The sequence below is a fragment of the Cucurbita pepo genome, chromosome 14, assembly GCF_057944985.1.
Source record: "Cucurbita pepo subsp. pepo isolate OVF chromosome 14, ASM5794498v1, whole genome shotgun sequence".
NCBI classification, from domain to species: domain Eukaryota; kingdom Viridiplantae; phylum Streptophyta; class Magnoliopsida; order Cucurbitales; family Cucurbitaceae; genus Cucurbita; species Cucurbita pepo.
The window spans coordinates 5,260,697-5,279,115 of record NC_141811.1 but is presented as its reverse complement, the minus strand read 5'-3'; the positions used below and the strand labels follow the sequence as shown (position 1 = coordinate 5,279,115).

The window sequence follows — 18,419 nt, the reverse complement described above, 5'->3', positions numbered from 1 at the left end:
TTAAAATCAACGGAAAAGTTAAAGAAAGTTTGGTATAAAGGAATTAAAACATAAATCTTTATTGATTTATTTTCTTATCGAGTCAATATGTTCGAGGTCCTCTTCCAACCATACATGATTGAGAAGTTTGGAATTTTGACTCCTTTGTTGAAGAGATAATGTGATATTTGGAAATAGAATCAAATTCTCCCATCAAAAGTTTAATTATTGCATTAAAGCATATAACTTTACCAGCTACCAATTTCTCCCTTCAAAATAATTATTTAATCATAATGTGTCAAAGGAACAAAGACCCATTTTATCAAATAAAATTTCAGTTATTATTAATTAATTGTTAGTGACTTATTTTCATAGATTTAGTAATTAAAGACCATAAAAGTCTGTATTATTTCTTCATTTTAATACTCCATATGTATTCCACATAATAGTCAAGTGTTTCTTTTTTTTTTTTTTTTAATATTAGTGTACATTAACAAATTTGATATATAATTTAAAAAAAAAAAAAAAAAGAATGGCCTAGGACTTTTGGTTACAAGGCTGTGGACCATATAAAAGGTCTAGTCAACAGATATCCAATTTAAAAATAAACCAGATAATTGACTAATAATTAAAATAAAAATCCTAAATTATGAGAAGAACATAATTAACCTAGTTCATATGTTTTTTTTTTTTTTTGTAACATTGAAAGCTATCTCTTCCATCTTGTCTTAGTTTACTTTATGTATTCAACATTTGGGTGACGTTTTGAAGAATTTATGGAGAATTAAACAAAAAAAAAAAATTATGATGGTATGGAAGATAAGATCATGCAGATCCTATCAGCAACATTAGATCGACACGGTAGACAGGATTTCTTTATCCTTACTTTTTTTACTTTGATAAATTTTGGATTTGAATCTTGTTATTATTTTATGAATATGAACCAGTAAATCTTTTGATCTTAGAGATTAATGTAGTTGTTAGATTTGTAACTAGAGATGTTCACAGGGCTGAGCGGGATGGAAAAACCTTCCACTCCCCATCCCCACATTCTTACTCCTCGTAAATTTCATCATTTATTTATTTATTTTTGCGTGAATTGGATTCTCGGTGAGTTCTACATCAACCAAAATTAAAAAATTTCGACTTATTTCACACAAAATTAAGTATTTATATATAAACCAAACACTAAATTCAAAGAAATTTACGTGAAAATAAGTAAATATTACGTTTAATGTATTAAAATTTCTCGTCGATAATTATATCAAAAACTTGTCTATTACCAATTTCCAATTTGAACCTAGCTCAAAACTCGTCTAAAAAAATAATAATAATTTGACTAGATTGGAAAAAGAAAAGATATTTAAAAAGTAAATGGGAAAGGAATAGGAAAGGAAGAATGGGAGTGGCGGTATATATATATATATAAATAATATATAATAATTATATAAATATATATAAGGTCGTGGCCGCTCCACTTTGTCCCTTTCGTCTACATCTTCGTCACATTCACCATAAAAACTCTCCCCTCTTTCTCTGCCATTGCGGAGCCTAACCCAAGCATGACCAGCTCCTCCGACTCCGCCCGCAAGGTTCCTTCTTTTTCTCTTCTCTCCCCCCATCTTCATCATCTTCATCATCCTCCTCCTCCTCCTCCTCCTCCTCTTCGCCTTCTTCGATTCATCAATCCACTGCCTTCTAATTCATCTCCCCTGTCTCTTCCTCTTCTCCCTTTCCGTTTCTGATTTGATTCATTTTCCTTCTTTGATTTCCAGGCTCTGAGTAAGATTGCCTGCAATCGCCTCCAGAAGGAGCTCGTTGAGTGGCAGGTTAACCCTCCCGCTGGTTTTAAACACAGGGTCACCGATAATCTTCAAAGGTATTTCTTCTTCCCCTTTCCTCGTAGGGTTTTTTAAAACAAAATTCCGTTTACTCGCTTTCTAGGTCGTCGTTCATACTCACCGTCGTAGAAAAACAAGGCTACAATTCTATTTAATTCCGTGCAATTAGTGGTGGTGGCGTCTTTGTTTAGGTCTGATTGCGTCGTCCTTGGCTTCATTTTTGTATCACGACGAAGTTTTCTTGTTACTGTTATTTCCTGTAGTCGGTTCTGTAAGGAATTTTTGTTGTTGTTGCTTTTAGTAGGAATTTCACGTTCATTTCTGGGTTTTTTTTTGTCGGAAGGTGGGTGATTGAAGTCAACGGAGCCCCTGGAACTCTCTATGCAAATGAAACCTACCAGCTTCAGGTGGATTTCCCCGAACATTATCCAATGGAAGCCCCACAGGTCTAAACATAATCATCCAACTCTGAGATCATTTCCATTCCATAACCCTATGGCAGCTTTGTTTGTTTATCGATTGTATTATGATTGCCTTTGATTTTGGCCTGCCCGTTTCATTACAGGTTATATTTCTGCATCCAGCTCCCCTGCATCCTCATATCTATAGCAACGGTCACATTTGTCTAGGTTGGTATATCTATTGTTTTCTCTTGGTGCCTCTACTGGTGGCAGTTCTGCAGGATTATTGAGTTCTTATTATATTCCTTTCTTCTCTCTGTTGTTTGTGTTCATACTTTTGTCCCCTTTCCAATCTACACTGTTTTGAGTTCAATGCTGTCTAAGGAGTTTTGCTTAGAATATTTGTGTCAGGAGAGTCGGAGTCATAAGGTCTGAGTTCAATTGAATTTCACCCAAGTAGTAGATATCTCAATGGGGGGTGGGGGGAGGACGTTTCTAGACTTTCCCATTATATAGTGGCACGTTGCCTGCAGCCTTATCACTGACTTGTCATGGGGAACCTGAATGATTTGATGTTACAGGAAGGTTTTGGTATACATCCTGTCCTTTTAGTTCAACAGAAGAACATCACTTTTTGTTGATGCGACAACAAGTGGCTTGCATCCATTCACTTACTACTTTTCAATATAAACTAATTTACAGAGAAAGTACCGCTTGAGTTGGAATTCGTTTCTTCTCTTTTTTTTTTTTTGGTAATAACAAGTTTGTATATATGAGAAGACCCTCTATGCTGATAATTTATTGTAGGATCGGTGTTTATTGTGTCATGTTGTTTACTAGGATGTTCATTGGTCTGGTTTGTTTTGGAATCTTTGAACCAGTTATGTACATACATTCACACACACACACACATAAAGAAAAAGAACAGAACCAAGCTGCTCAAACAATAAGTACTAACGTTGAAAAAATCCCAAACATGTTAGATTGTAATTGTTTTTTAATGTTTGTCTTTTCAAACTTGCCTTTAGACTTTACAAGACATCATTAATTATATTATATTTTGTGTTATTTAGGAGTTAATATGTGTAACAACTCAAGTTCACCGCTAGCAGATATTATCCTCTTTGTGCTTTCCTCTTCTGGGCTTCCCCTCAAGGTTTTTAAAACGCGTATGCTAGGGAGAGGTTTTCACGCCCTTATAAAGAATGTTTCGTTCCCCTCTCGGTTGGAGATGTGGGATCTCACCATATTTGTTTATTTTGGCAATCTATGTCTTAATTCTTTGGTTTGCTTTAGATGGAATTTTTTTGAACTGAACCAAACTATAAATGCTGGAACAAAGGGAAAGAAACCTCAAACCAAACCAGTTTAGCTTGGATCGTTGGTTTGATTTCGAACGCCTCTATAACTTGCAATTGATGTAGTTGTTCCGATGCACTTTACATGTGTGACTAAGATGATGCGTTTTTTTCATAATATGGTGGTGTATGTAACAGTCCAAGTTCACCGCCAGCAAATATTGTCTGTTTTGGCCCATTATGTATTGCTATCAGTCTCTCGGTTTTAAAATGTGTCTGCTAGGGAGAGGTTGCCATACCCTTATAAGGAATACTTTGTTCCACTCTCCAATCGATGTGGGATCTCAGTGTAGTTGTTACGTCGGTTTCTTTTCCTCTGATATATGTTTCTAACCGTTGTGAATCCTGTTAATCTATGATATGGGGTTATATGTGATCTATTGGCTTTTGTCTGAGAGCTTAGTTATCACCTTTGTGGCTAGCAAGACTGACCATTATGACTTCCCTGCACTGTGAAACTATGTAGATATTTTGTACGATTCATGGTCGCCGGCAATGACTGTAAGTTCCATCTGTATCAGCATTCTCTCCATGCTGTCAAGCTCCCCCGCAAAGGTCTGATATACAAAATCAATATGTTTTTCAGCATTCTTTGACATTGTTAAGATGTAAGAAGCAAATCGATGTGTGATGGTCTGTTGTTTTGAATTGCAGCAACGCCCTGACGATAACGATCGTTATGTAAAGAATTGTAGGAACGGAAGGTCTCCAAAGGAGACGAGGTGGTGGTTCCATGACGACAAGGTGTAACGTAACCTCTTCCATTGTGTTATGGGTGTGGCTTCCGTTGTTTGTAAGTTGAAAAGGAAGTAGAAAATGATTATGGAAACGAAAAAAGGAAGTAAAAAAGTGGAAAGGCGTGGCATTTTGTAAAGGAGGAAGATGAATTTGTGCTGTTTTTTTTGTTTTTTTTTTTTTTACCAATTTCTGAAGAACAACAGAAGTAGTAGTCTGTTCCTTCCTTGGCTTCATAAATCATCATCACTACTAATATGCCTCCTTCCTTTCACATCATCATCATACTACTATGAATTTTTTTTAATAAATTAATAAATATGTATTATGTGTAATTTAATACCTCTTTTTATTTTAGGTTTTGTATTTTTTTTTTTTTTTTAAACTATGTTTCTGATAGTTATTTTCTAAAAATATTTGGGAAAAAAAAAAGTTCTCAATTATTTCATTTCATTTTCATTATTTGAATCTAAATTGTAAAAATATTTATTAACTTTGTCAACTTTACCTTTAAATATTTTTTCAAACTTCACTAAAATCTTAAAAATACTAAGAGTTTTTAAAAGTTTTGTAAACATTTTTATATAAATTTTTGTTAGTAGCTTTTTGGTGTACGTATCGGAACTGATAACGAGATTATGTGGGATTATATACAAAAGATCCTGGCTCTCTTTTTAGTCCTATGTCTCTTTCGGCAAACTCCATTTATCCATTTATTCGGGTGTGGATGGCAGTCAGGCCTATATTTCTTGGGAAACTTCATTTATTCTAGTGGATGCAGACAGGCCTATATTTCTTGGGAACTTCATTTATTCTAGTGGATGGCAGGCAGACCTATATCTGTGAGTTTCAATAAGACTACGACTTTACGAGCAAGCGTTGTTTCTATCTACTATCATCTCTATCTATCTACTACTATCTCAAACTAATCAAGTTATCTATCTACTATTATCTCAAACTAGCGTTGTTTCTATCTACTATCATCTCTATCTATCTACTACTATCTCAAACTAATCAAGTTATCTATCTACTATTATCTCAAACTAATCAAGTTATTAATGACTGGACGAAACCAAGAAATAACCCTTCACGTGTGAAATTCACCAAGAAATAACCCTTCACGTGTGAAATTCTTTACGAGCGTTGTTTATATTACTATTATCTCAAAATAATCAAGTTATTAATGACGAGACGAAACCAAGAAATAACCCCTCACGTGCGAAATTATAGAAGATTCACCAAGAAATAACCCTTCACGTGTGAAATTCTTTACGAGCGTTGTTTATATTACTATTATCTCAAAATAATCAAGTTATTAATGACGGGACGAAACCAAGAAATAACCCCTCACGTGCGAAATTATAGAAGATCAAATTGAGTATAATTGTATGTGTGATAGCATCTACGAATTGAGTATGATTGTATGTGTGATAGCATCTACTACTGTATCAAGAATATCAATGAATCCGATTATTGCAATTTTTCATAATATCCTTTTTTTTTTTTTTTTTTTAGTTTAGCTTTTAGAATCTATTCCTTTATGAACTTACCCTTAAATTGATTAAATTGAAGGAAATAATTTATGAGAGGTAGATAAACAATTTCTGTTCTTGATAAAAAAAAAAAAAAAATGTTAAGATCGTTAAATAAGAGTATTTTTGTTAAATCTCGATCCAAAACTAAGGATAAAGTTATTTTTGAAATGTTTCAATTGAAACTTATAAAAATTCAAGAATATTTTTTTAACTGATTCCTTTCTCGAGACCGAGACAATCGAAACGTTCTGGTCTATAAATCATATAAATCACAAAGAGGATCAAATTTATGAGATAAAAAGGTTAATGATTGAAGGAACACACAAATACATGAACTTCTGAGTTAAAAAACAGACCATAAAAACATTGAAGAATTTGACAAACAAACCAACAAACAACAAACTTCTCACACACAAACACATTCAAACACCTTCATCTTCATCTTCATCTTCCTAATCTTTGTTAACTCTCCTACAATGCTTTCTGATCTCCCCCCTCGAACCCGTGAGCGGAGAAATGTTCCCCATCTTAACCATCGACCTCGCAAACTGCTCGAAAAACGTCTCCGAATTCTCTGCATATGTCTTCACCAACTCGGCAGATTGTTGGTTCTTTGTCAACAGAACTTCATCCGAGTTCAGTAGTCCCTTCCCAGCCAAAAGGTTCTTGAAGTAGTAGTTGTCGAACTTGGTCGGGCTGACCAAGTCCAGGAAAAACAGGTTCTGATCGCCCCCTGATCTTGGGCATCGTTGGCGCAATTCAGCTGCATACGACGGATCGAGTGATGGGTCGGGTTTGGCATTGCCAGTTTGGTTGTAGAGCCGTTGTCTAAAGCTAGTGCATCGAGAGTTCCCGATGGTGTGACTTCCTGTATTCGTCAAAAGTTATAGTATTGTCTTTGATCTTTTGTAAACGTTTCAAAATTAAGTCTTACCTGAGAGAGCGACAAGGTCGACTATGTCGAGGCCTTGTCTCTTGAACTTTGTGAGAATGGTTTGGAAAGTGTTGTTTGGAGCTGGAATGTCATTGTTTGAGCCACTAAGGCTAGCTCCTCTTGAGTCTCTTCGCCCTAATGGAACCTCCCAACTCGGTCCTCCAGTCTTTTGTACCAACAAATTGGCTCAGTTTTAAGCTTAAATAGACGAGGGAAAAAGAAAGAAAGAGGCTTACTATGACGGTCGAGTCTCTAGCAGCAATGGCTAAGATATCAGCACAAGAAACAGTGCGAGGACACTCTTTTTCCAAGGCGGATTTGATCTCGTCAATGACTTCAAAGCCTCGAGCGGAGTCTCTGTTTGGGTTTGACCTTTTCTCACTCGTTATTGTCCCACTGCTATCTAACAACAGGGAGGCATCACAGCCCTGAAAAAGTCAAATGTTTAAGAAGATGAAATTATTAGACTCTCGAGAAGCCTTTCCTGTCTCCATCTCTAAAAAGCTAAATGTTTAAGAAGATGAGACAGGATAGAGAAGCCTTTTCTGTCTCCAGCCCCGCTTCCTATTTCTACAACAGCTCAAGCCCACCACTAGCAGATATTGTCCTCTTTAAGCTTTCTCTTTCGGGATTCCCCTCAAGGTTTTTAAAACGTGTCTACTAGAGAGAGATTTCCACACCCCTAGAAAAAAATGTTTCGTTCTCCTCTCCCATTAGTGTGGAATCTCACAATTTCATTCTCTACGAACATGACAAGTACGAGGACAAGGAATGTAATTCTCGTCCCTGTTCCCATTTACTCAAACTAATAAAAATCTCTCCCCCATCTCTCCCTCGTTCTCCATTTAAACATAGATTCTCCAACCCATTTGGAGTTCGTCCCTACATGACCCAATCTCGCAGATTAAACAGACATCCTCATAACCTCGTATCTTCAATTATTTCACAACAATAACAAACTTCTCCGTTCAAAAACTCGTTCTATTTCTAAACAACCCGATACCCATTAGTCTCAAGCAACTTTAAATTCTTAATCAAATTTCAAATTCGAAAAAATAAAATAGAGTTAGAAATGAACCTTAACAAAGCAATCATGGAAATGAAGCCTAAGCAAGGAAGCAGCCATGCGAGGATCCTTAGCAAAAGCCTTACCCACTATGTACTTCACTATCTCTTGAGCTCTTGGACAAGAATGGTCATAGAATTGTGAATACAAATAATACCCACCACCACCACCACCACCACCACCCCCGCCGCCACCTCCGCCGCCACCGCCGCCAATCTTATGAGCTAAACCACCAGAAGCCATGGCAAGAAGAGCCAAAGCAAAGACAAAGCTCATAGACATAGCCATGATAGCTCTTAGAAGGAAGCTTCAAAGTATGATCCAAAGAAGATTATGAAATTAAATTTATAGACAGAGAATTAATCAAAGCAATGGGAGTTGGTAGCTAACAACTAAAAAAGCTTTACGTAACAAAGAAATAAAGGATTTGGAGTTGTTAATTATGAATGTTTTACTTAATTAATCAATTCTAAGCTGATTAAGGAAGGATTAGCAAAAAAAACCCTTTTGATTTTGCTTTCTAAACATCATTAATCACATCGCTACTTTAATTGTGTTCTATAATTAATAAGTCACACGTTTTAATTTAATTTTTTAAAACAAAGTTTAATTGCTTCGAAAGTTAACGATACCTTGTTCTTAATGTTTCCATTAAATACAACATTTTTCTTTAGTTTTCCCCGTGTCTGGAATAACTTAGATAACACACAAATCGAGAAATGGTATCAAACCTAGACACTAAGCAGTGTGTCAGCGAAGATGTTAAGGTCGAGAAACAAAACATTCTTTATAAGAGTGTTGAAAGAGCACAATATCTACTAGCAGTGGGCTCGAGTTGTTATAGTTATTTAAAATAAATTTGAAAAAAGTGTTTAAATTAAAAGATATTCCGACCCAACTCGTATATAGTTTAATTTATTGTGTATTAATTCAAAAGTGGTGTACCAATTTAAAGGAGGTATAGATTATAATTTATGTATCAAAAAGCATATGGAGTGGTATTAATCATGTAACCTAAGCTTTTTTCATTAAGGCCAATAATTCATTAAAAAAAAAAATTAATATACACATTTATTCTTTAGAAATAAAAAATAAAAAGTTATATTGGACGAATAAAATTAAAACTTTAGTATAATTTCAATTTAGTCCCTATAATTTAATTAAATTTTATAGACCAAAATTCACTCCGAGTAACCAAATATTTAATATTATTGAAATTAATAAATTTAAATTAAAGAGATTTTTTAGTTTTTTTTTTTTAATTTGTAAATTTTAAAAATTTTCACCCAATATCCACGAAAAACGACGTCGTATTGATACTTATATTGCCACGTAGCTTGGAATCTTTTTTTAATATTATTAATTTATATTTTTGTAACGGTGTTCTTTTCACTTCAAGCCACCTAATTCCCTTGATAATTGAGTTGCATTATTATGAATTAAGGTGAATTTGGTATAATTTTTTTAAAATAATTAAAAATATATTTGGTCAATTAATTTATTAATATTTATATTACTTTTGTCTTATTCAAAAAGAAATATTTTAAAATTTTTCTAGTAAAAAGTTGATTTTAAAATTTTAAAAAAAATGCAATAATAATTAGATTTAAATTATTGTTGGGAATTGAAGGGCGAAAAGTAGAGACACATTCAACTGCTTTGTTGAAAAACCTAAACCATATCCGAATAGTGTTCAACTAATCCAACCAAATCAACAAACCGTTCGTGTAAAAAAATCGATACTAATTTCGACCGATTTTAACGTAGTTCAAAGATAGAGATACCCAAGAAATCAGAGCTTTGAATCTCAGTTTGGATCACATCGATAAGAGAACCATTGTAAATAGTATCAGAGTTAGATACTGAGTGGTGTGTTAGAAAGGACACTGACCCCAAAGAAGATGAATCGTGAGATCCCGTAAAATAAAATTATAAAATAGTCTTTATTATTATTTTTTTTTTACATTTTTATTTAATTAGGGTAATTTAAGTTGAAAATATTAATTAAATTTATAAAATTGTGAAAAAGAAAATCAATGAAAAATCACCCATAATTTGGCCAACAACAACATAAAATGTAAAACCTAATTCTAAATCAAGAAGAAGGAGACAAAAACAAAAATCTAAAAATAATAATAAAAATAAATAAATTATCGATTTAAAATTCTTAAATTAAAATTTTAAAATTATTCGTGTCCAATAGTTTTCACTCATAAAAATAATTAAAGATAAGTGGATAAAGTAATTACGATTGAGAACCCATAAAAAAATAAATTAAAATATAATATTTCGACGTAAAAATAAAGCACCAAAGCATAAATATAGCATATTCCCTCACCTTTATCTCAATTAAGCTATGAAATAATTATTTGAAAAAAAGCTTAATAAAATAAATAGCACTCTTGGATAATTCCCACATGAAACCCATGCAGCTTAATATATATATATATATTAAGTTGAAAAAGAAAAAGTAGTTTTTAGGTTAAATTAATAAAAATACTCGAGCATATTCCTAAACTTTTAAATTTTTTAATAATATTATTAATTTTTTTAAAAAAACGAGTCTATATATATACTCTTACCATTAGTTTTTTATGAATATAAAAAATATCCATAAATTTTAAAATATTATTTTGTTTAAAAAATATTCATAAAATTTTAAAATAACATTAATATCTTTTTATCTTTATAAAAAAAAACATAAAACAGTTTTTTTGGTGTCGTATATGTTCGAACTTTTTAATATTACTTTTGAATGTTGGTAAATATTTTTGACGTAAATATATTTTTTAATTTTTTTTAAAAAAAGTTGAAACTTTTAAGTTAAAAAAGTATTTTTAAAATTTTTTAATTGAATTTTTAAAAGTTGGGATCATTTTAATTTTTTTATTTCTATTAATTAAATTATAGATTATATTAATCTTTCTTTTGCTTTGCCTCTAAGTCATCCCTATTTTTAAATTTGATAAAGACATTACACGTAATATTTAAGAAAAAAAGAGAAAGAAATGCCCCTACCACTCGATTAGATTATTCGAATTATTCTCTTTTTAATTTTTAAATTTAATTAATTAAGTTACGTAAAAAAAAATACTATTTTGAACCTTTTACGTCGAGTTCAAACGTTCAATGAAATAAGAAAAAGAACACAAACAAAAGATGAACGAAAGATACTTTGACGACACAATGTGCTTAAATGACCGACGAAAACGAACACTCTATCTTCATTGTTAGTGAAGTGAAAATAGTTTATAGATACTCTTCAATGAAGCGGAGACAAGACGATGTGACATACTATGATAACGTACAAAAGTGCTACCTTTCAGTTTCGGTTCGATAATATAGAACATCTCAACAACTATTTGTTTTTTCGATCGAGCAGTAGTTCTCCACTGTTGACAAATAGAAATTTAGGCAGTAAAAGAAAGATCCCGACCTAACGAGTTTGACTATAATCTTTATTTTCTATTAAATCTCTCGTTTTAAAATTTATATTTTAGCAAATGTAACGTTAAAGCTTCGAGCTGAAATTCTATCGATGGTGAAACATATTAATTTACGGAATTCTTCGTTGAAATGCCATTTCTTTTTAAGTAAAATAATTTTCCTCATTTGCTAAATTATTAGAAGTGTTACATAAAAGTCAAAAAATTCATAATTAATGGAACATTCTTTATTATATGTTTGCATTAAAATTTAAATAATTCATATAAAGGGAGTAAATTGTTGATAAAGTAAACCATAAATAACTTAAATATCCAATGTAAATCACTTTATTAATATATTGAATTGCAAATAAAATATTAAAAAAATTATAAAACTACGGGAAATTAGGTAACGGGAAGAAATCAATCAATCTAACCCAATGTTCGGGAAGTTCATTCAAATAAATAAAAAATTACTTAGAGTTAGAACGAAATAATAATTAATTTTAAAATATATTTTTTTTTCTTACTATGCATATATTTATTATAATTTTATTTAATTCTATCTTCTTTATTGGAGGGGATTCTCGGATTAGACTGGGAATAGGGGAGGAGTGTAGAACATTTTTCTCCATTATTGGGATCGAAGACGGGATTATATTCCTCGTACCCGTTCGCGCCCAATTTCTCCCCTTAATATAAATATACTTTCAACACATATTAATATATATATATATAGTCGATGTTCGTTACTCAAGTTAACAAAAATAAGACTGAAGTCGATAGGGGCATTACTAGTAATTGCTAAGGTGCTTTTTTCAGTATTAACCCTCGGCTAGCACTCATCTCCAGCTCTGTTTCCAACCTTTCATTTCATAATACCATTCTCGTCTGTCATACCTCTTATTCTTTTTTGCTATACGTCCAAGCCTTCTCTCATCGGTCGTTGGAAACAGAACTGAGACTTGATGTAACTGAAGGAACGAAAGGGGATATAGATACGATTAGGAAGCCACGGTTAAGCCGGTAAATATATATATATATATATATATATATATATAAATACTCAGTAAGTGTGCCACATCATTTTTCAGATAAAGGGCAAGGCGCACTTGTACGGAGGACGACGGCATCGCGAGCAGAGACTGTGGCACGTGCATAAGATAGATTCATATTTAAATTCTTAGTTTTAAGTTAGAATATGGTGTTTTGCATTCGATTGTTTTAAATTACCTTGTATTTGTTTTTATTTTCTCTAAACTTTAGTATTTTGTATTTAAACACGTAAGACTATGACTGTATTTTCCAGAGAATAAGTTGTTTTAAACGTTTTTGAAGTTTACGTTATAAATGATGTTCATGTAAGAGTTATATTTCCGCTTTATAGATGAGCATGAGACGTTAGTGGCGACTCTAGATATGTGGAAATTTAGGGTCGTTACAGTTATATATATATATTGGTTAATTTAATGCCTCAAAAATTATAATATTTAAACGGTGTAATATTAAAATTAAAATTTTTAAAAATTAGGTTCAACATATTATATTATATTTATATTGATTTATTGATTTATTAAGATTTTTTTTAAATATTTTAAAATAAATATTATATTAAAATATTAAAAAAATAAATTGCCCTAACTAATCGAACCCTTGTATGTGCCCCGTCTAGCGATTTATCGAAGTCGCCGGAGTCACCGTCGAACGGTCCGCCTCCAATGCCTGCAACTTTGTAATGATTGGTCTCTCCCGCAACTTCTCCACAGTCTGCAAGCTTAGTCATTTACAGCCCAGCCAGACACAGGCGACGTCAAATTTCATACCCTTTTCTCAGCTTCAACAGCAGCGGAAGCTCTTAGAATGGCGACTCATAAGTATTCTCCACGACTGCACGGACTTTTCTCAAATCAAGCAAGTTCATGGCCAAATCATTTGCAATGGCTTGAGTCAATGCTCTTACGTCCTCACCAAACTCATTCGCACGCTTTCGAAGGTAGAGGTCCCAATGGATTGCTACCCACGTCTGGTTTTTGGACAGGTTAATTACCCTAACCCCTTTCTTTGGACTGCCATGATTCGTGGGTATGCCCTTCAAGGACCCTTCACTGAGTCTATTAACTTGTATACTAACATGAGGAGGAATGGCGTCAGTCCTGTTTCGTTTACGTTTTCTGCGCTTTTTAAGGCTTGTGGGGCTTCTCTTAATTTGGATTTGGGTAGGCAGGTGCATGCTCAGACGATTTTGATTGGGGGTTTCGCTTCTGATTTATATGTTGGTAATACGATGATTGATATGTATGTGAAATGTGGGGTTTTGGGTTGTGGGCGGAAGGTGTTCGATGAAATGTCTGAGAGAGATGTGGTTTCATGGACTGAGCTGATTGTTGCGTATGCGAAGTTTGGGGATATGGAATCTGCTAGGGGTCTGTTTGATGAATTGCCTTTGAAGGATATGGTGGCATGGACTGCAATGGTCACTGGTTATGCCCAAAATGCTAGACCAAAGGAGGCATTGGAGTATTTTCAGAAGATGCAGGATGTCGGTATCGAGACCGATGAAGTTACACTTGTTGGTGTCATCTCAGCCTGTGCACAATTGGGTGCAGTTAAATATGCTAACTGGATTAGAGACATTGCTGAAAGATCAGGCTTTGGACCTTATGAAAATGTAATGGTGGGATCTGCTCTTATCGATATGTATTCTAAATGTGGCAGTCCTGATGAGGCATACAAGGTTTTTGAAGGAATGAAGGAAAGAAATGTGTTCTCGTATAGTTCAATGATTGTGGGATACGCTATGCATGGTCGCGCTCATTCCGCTTTGCAGTTGTTCCATGAGATGTTAAAGACTGAGATCACGCCAAATAAGGTTACTTTCATTGGGGTGCTTTCAGCGTGTAGCCATGCCGGTATGGTCGAACAAGGTCGACAGCTATTTGCTAAGATGGAAAAGTATTTTAACGTAACGCCTTCACCCGATCATTATGCGTGTATGGTTGATCTCCTTGGTCGAGGTGGATGTTTGGAAGAAGCTCTTGAACTCATTGAAACCATGCCAATGGAACCCCATGGAGGTGTATGGGGAGCACTGCTTGGAGCTTGCCGCATCCATGGGAATCCCGACATTGCTCGGGTAGCTGCCGATCAATTATTCAAGCTAGAACCAGATGGTGTAGGGAACTACATTCTGCTATCAAACATATATGCATCAGCAGGAAGATGGGAAGAGGTGTCGAAATTACGGAAAGTGATTCGAGCCAAAGGCTTAAAGAAGAATCCTGGCTGCAGCTGGTTTGAAGGAAAGAAAGGGGACATTCACGAATTCTTTGCGGATGATGCAACCCATCAACGATCAAGTGAGATTAGACAAGCCTTGAGGCAACTCCTTGAGAGATTAAGAGCCCATGGATACAAGCCAAACTTGAGCTCTGTGCCTTATGACTTGACCGATGACGAAAAGGAACGAATACTGATGAGTCATAGTGAGAAGCTGGCGTTGGCATACGGGCTGTTATGTACTGAGGCAGGGGAAACCATTACGATCATGAAAAACCTTAGGATATGCGAGGATTGCCACAATGTCATGTGTGGTGCATCTGAAATCACTGGAAGGGAGATCATTATAAGGGATAACATGAGATTTCATCACTTCCACAATGGGACTTGTTCTTGTGGTAACTTTTGGTGATCCAAGCCAGAGCCCTCTTAATTCCTTGCGCTTTCATCGCCTGCTAATGCTTATTGTTGATCAATCATCAAGTTCCGACAGGTATCAGAAATTCTTCTTCTTCTTGTTCTTTTTCAATTGTAGTTGGCTTGTTGTGGAAATCCGTTCAGTTTCCTCTGTCACTCAAAATTTTTGTATTTTATATGGTGAAAATTAAGGAATGTGAAAACACGACGTGTAGCCTTAGTACCGAAAGAAATTTAAATCTCAATGGACTCGGTCTGTAAAAGTTGAATTGGCTTTTATGTACCATGTACCAAAAACAAAGGATGGTTTGGATGGTTTAGAGAAGAGAGTCCACATTGGCTAATGAATAGGGGTTGATCATCGATTCATAGATAAGGAATATGGTTCATAGATAAGGAATATATCTCTAGTGGTGCATTTCTCGGTGCATTTGAGAAAATTAAAAGAAATATCATGAAAGCTTATACTCAAAATGGACAATATCATATAATTGTAGAGAGTCGCGATTCCTAGCATGGTATTAGAGTTATCTCGAAGATGAGTAAAAAGTAACTCAAGTATCAGACAAAGGGTAAAGGGTATACTCTGGACACTTAAGAAGAAGTCGAGCCTCGATTAAGGAGAGATATTTGAAAACTCCATAAGCTTCATGGAAGTTGAAGAGACTCTATGATTACTTTGTTTGAGAAGAGGATTGTTATCGATATAAGATCTTTTTTTATATATATGGTCACGCGATGCATTGGCATATCTTTTCGTGTTTTGAGAAAGTGAAGCTTGAAAGTAGCAAACTTCCTTTCCCATCATTCACTTGATTCCTTCCCATTATTCAGTTCATATCTTTTTAGGATGAAGTTTGATCAAAATAAGTATCATGATGTGATTATGGCCTTCTATTTGAGTTCATATTTGGTTAACATTGTTGTGTTCTACATTCACTTCACGTTGAACTTGAGACCGTGTAATCCATCAGGGGACGGCGTCTTGTACGACATGTGGCATTCGAATCCACCGTAGCATGCAGGGAGACGACAGGTGTGAGGGGTTACGTCGGTAATGGAGATTAGCTTGCACTTCAGTTTGCCAAATGAAGTGTTCTTGGTAAATCTTTTAAGTTTTCGATATTTTTTTAAATATTTATTGAAACTTCTTACTATTATTAGCATAACTTCATAATTTCACGTTCGAAGTAGAAAAAAACAGCGACAAAACACATAAATTACTTAATAATACACAGACACTCACGACCCTTGATCATTATTTAGTCACATACAGGCAGGCAGCTCTACAAGCTAACAAGCCGCCATGTCCTTTGCTGCTTCTCTACTAATTAAACACACAGCCTCCTCATTGGTTTCCTCCCGGCAGCTTCTCCTTAATCTTCTCCATCATCCCTTTCTTCTCATGACGCTCCCCCTGCTCCCCCGTCGTGTACCCGACCGATCCCCCCGTCGATACCGGCTTATCATGATGAAACATTCCACCCCTCTGCTGCTGCTGCTGCCGCCCTCCGCCGCCTCCTTCGTACATTCCAGTGCCAGTGCGTCCAGTTGGGTCACCGACACCGTGCTGGTCGGTCCGATGAATTGGGTTGCCATACTGGTCGGTACCACGGAATTCGTCCGTCCGGCGAAGTGGGTCGACGTGCTGTGCGGTGTCGGAAATGACGTTGCCGTATTCATCGGTCTGGCGAATTGGGTTGCCGTACTGGTCGGCGCCAGATTGTGCGCTGTACTGGTTCTGGTAATGTGCCATTGTTTTTCTTTGAGATGATGAGTTTGGGAATGAGCGGATTTGTTCAATCAACAATAAATAGTGACGGAATTTTGTGGATAAGATTTTGACAAGGCATTGGGTTTGCCACGTGGCGATTTTGTGGACACGTGGCCTCTGACACTGGGGACATGTGTCACTCTCCTTCAGTTCCGAGTGTGTTCTCTAATTTCCGGCGCCCGATTTAAATTACTTTTAAAATATTTTAAATTAGTTTAAAATATATATGTTTACAAAAAAAAATCATTTTTATTATTTCAAACACAATCCTATTTAGTCTACTTAGGTTATTATATTATATATATATATAATGTTAAAAATAAATTTATAAAACATTAATCACAACTAAATTAACTACTTACGTTAAACTAATAATTAATTATAACCATACTTGAGACAAGTAGCCGGACTCTCGTTTTTTTTTTTCAACTCATATCATTTTTTTTCAACTCATATCATTATTTTCAGATCTTAATATTTGACTTTCGTATCGATACAAATTTAAATATTCCTCCAATATTGATTTCAACATTAATCTTTGAATAAAGTTAAATATATATATATATATACTAAAAATGTTTAAATATCATAAAAAATAAAAGTTTTCTCGTATGCATTCAATGAGTTATATATAATATTTTTATGATATAAAATTTTAAAAATTTTAGAGAAAGACGACTTCTAATTTAATTTGTCTATTAGTCGAATCTTGACTAATTTCTATAAAAAAAAAATTAATGAGTTTATAAAGATTCTTTCACGAGTTTTTATTGAAATTAATACAAAAAAATTAGCGCTAATTAAATTGAAGGTAAAAATTGTAACATTTATTTAAATTTAGAATAAATTTTTTTAATAAAAATCATAACTTTTTGTTTTATTTTATATATTATGATGAAAAAGGAAAAGGGTTGTGATAAAAATTTGGTCTTGCATCATCCTATCAATAATGTCAAGAAAATAATTGAAAATTAGAATAATATATATATATATATATATTTTAAAGAGAATTCCCCTTATTTTCTCGAGAAACAAACACAATTTTTAAAATAAAATATTTTGATGCAAATCTGAAGGCAACCAATGATGACCAAATAAAAATGTTATCTTTTCTTCACCAATAATGCTCATTTTTTTAAGGCCAAAAATGGAGCATTGAGAAATATAAAGTATTATTATAATAAAGGCCTCTCTTTTTGTTCTTAAAAAATGGTAATGCATTATACAAATTCTTATAAATGGTAAGAAATGTTTACTTTTTTTTTTTGCTCATTTGTAATCAATTTAATAGGTTTTGATTGTATTCTATTTTTAAAATCTTTGTCTTTTTGTTTGATTTAAACCTACCTTAAATCAACAATACTTTGAACCCGAATGTATTTTTAGCTCGTATCTTATCAACTCTTTTTAGTTTTTTTACAAAAGAAAAAGCAATTGTTTCCTTTCCCTCTCTAACCGATGTGGGATCTCAAAATTCACCCTTCCTTGTGACCAATGTCCTCGCTAGCACTCGATGTGGGATCTCACTATCCACCCCCTTTAGGACCCAGTGTTGTTGTTGGCACTAGTTCCCCTCTCCAACTATGTGTGATCCCTTCGGGGTCTGGTGTTCTTGCTGGCACTTGTTACTCTCTCCAATCAAAATGTGGGATCTCATAATCCATTCCTTTAGGGCCCA

General features: G+C 34.1%; 4 protein-coding genes across 4 annotated transcripts; 2 read left to right on the top strand and 2 right to left on the bottom strand.

Moving 5' to 3' along the window:
* The first annotated feature begins 1,416 nt into the window (after window positions 1-1,416).
* On the top strand, window positions 1,417-4,649 carry LOC111810876 (putative ubiquitin-conjugating enzyme E2 18). The gene is made up of 6 exons (XM_023697694.2): window positions 1,417-1,571; window positions 1,755-1,858; window positions 2,164-2,266; window positions 2,386-2,449; window positions 4,046-4,134; window positions 4,234-4,649. Exons 1-6 carry the CDS (start codon window positions 1,542-1,544, stop codon window positions 4,327-4,329), a joined length of 486 nt encoding a protein of 161 aa, XP_023553462.1. The 5' UTR covers window positions 1,417-1,541; the 3' UTR covers window positions 4,330-4,649.
* Window positions 4,650-6,130: 1,481 nt separating this feature from the next.
* On the bottom strand, window positions 6,131-8,150 carry LOC111810614 (peroxidase 72). The gene is made up of 4 exons (XM_023697345.2): window positions 7,862-8,150; window positions 7,020-7,211; window positions 6,784-6,949; window positions 6,131-6,717 (listed from the first exon to the last, which is right to left on the bottom strand). Exons 1-4 carry the CDS (start codon window positions 8,135-8,137, stop codon window positions 6,302-6,304), a joined length of 1,050 nt encoding a protein of 349 aa, XP_023553113.2. The 5' UTR covers window positions 8,138-8,150; the 3' UTR covers window positions 6,131-6,301.
* Window positions 8,151-12,919: 4,769 nt separating this feature from the next.
* LOC111810682 (Pentatricopeptide repeat (PPR) superfamily protein) lies at window positions 12,920-16,225 on the top strand. Its single transcript, XM_023697428.2, has 2 exons — window positions 12,920-15,043; window positions 15,942-16,225. The coding sequence occupies exon 1, from the start codon at window positions 13,010-13,012 to the stop codon at window positions 14,960-14,962; it is 1,953 nt and encodes a 650-aa protein (XP_023553196.2). The 5' UTR covers window positions 12,920-13,009; the 3' UTR covers window positions 14,963-15,043; window positions 15,942-16,225.
* On the bottom strand, window positions 16,163-16,723 carry LOC111810683 (uncharacterized). The gene has a single exon (XM_023697429.2). The coding sequence runs from the start codon at window positions 16,721-16,723 to the stop codon at window positions 16,316-16,318; it is 408 nt and encodes a 135-aa protein (XP_023553197.2). The 3' UTR covers window positions 16,163-16,315.
* Between the last annotated feature and the right edge of the window lie 1,696 nt (window positions 16,724-18,419).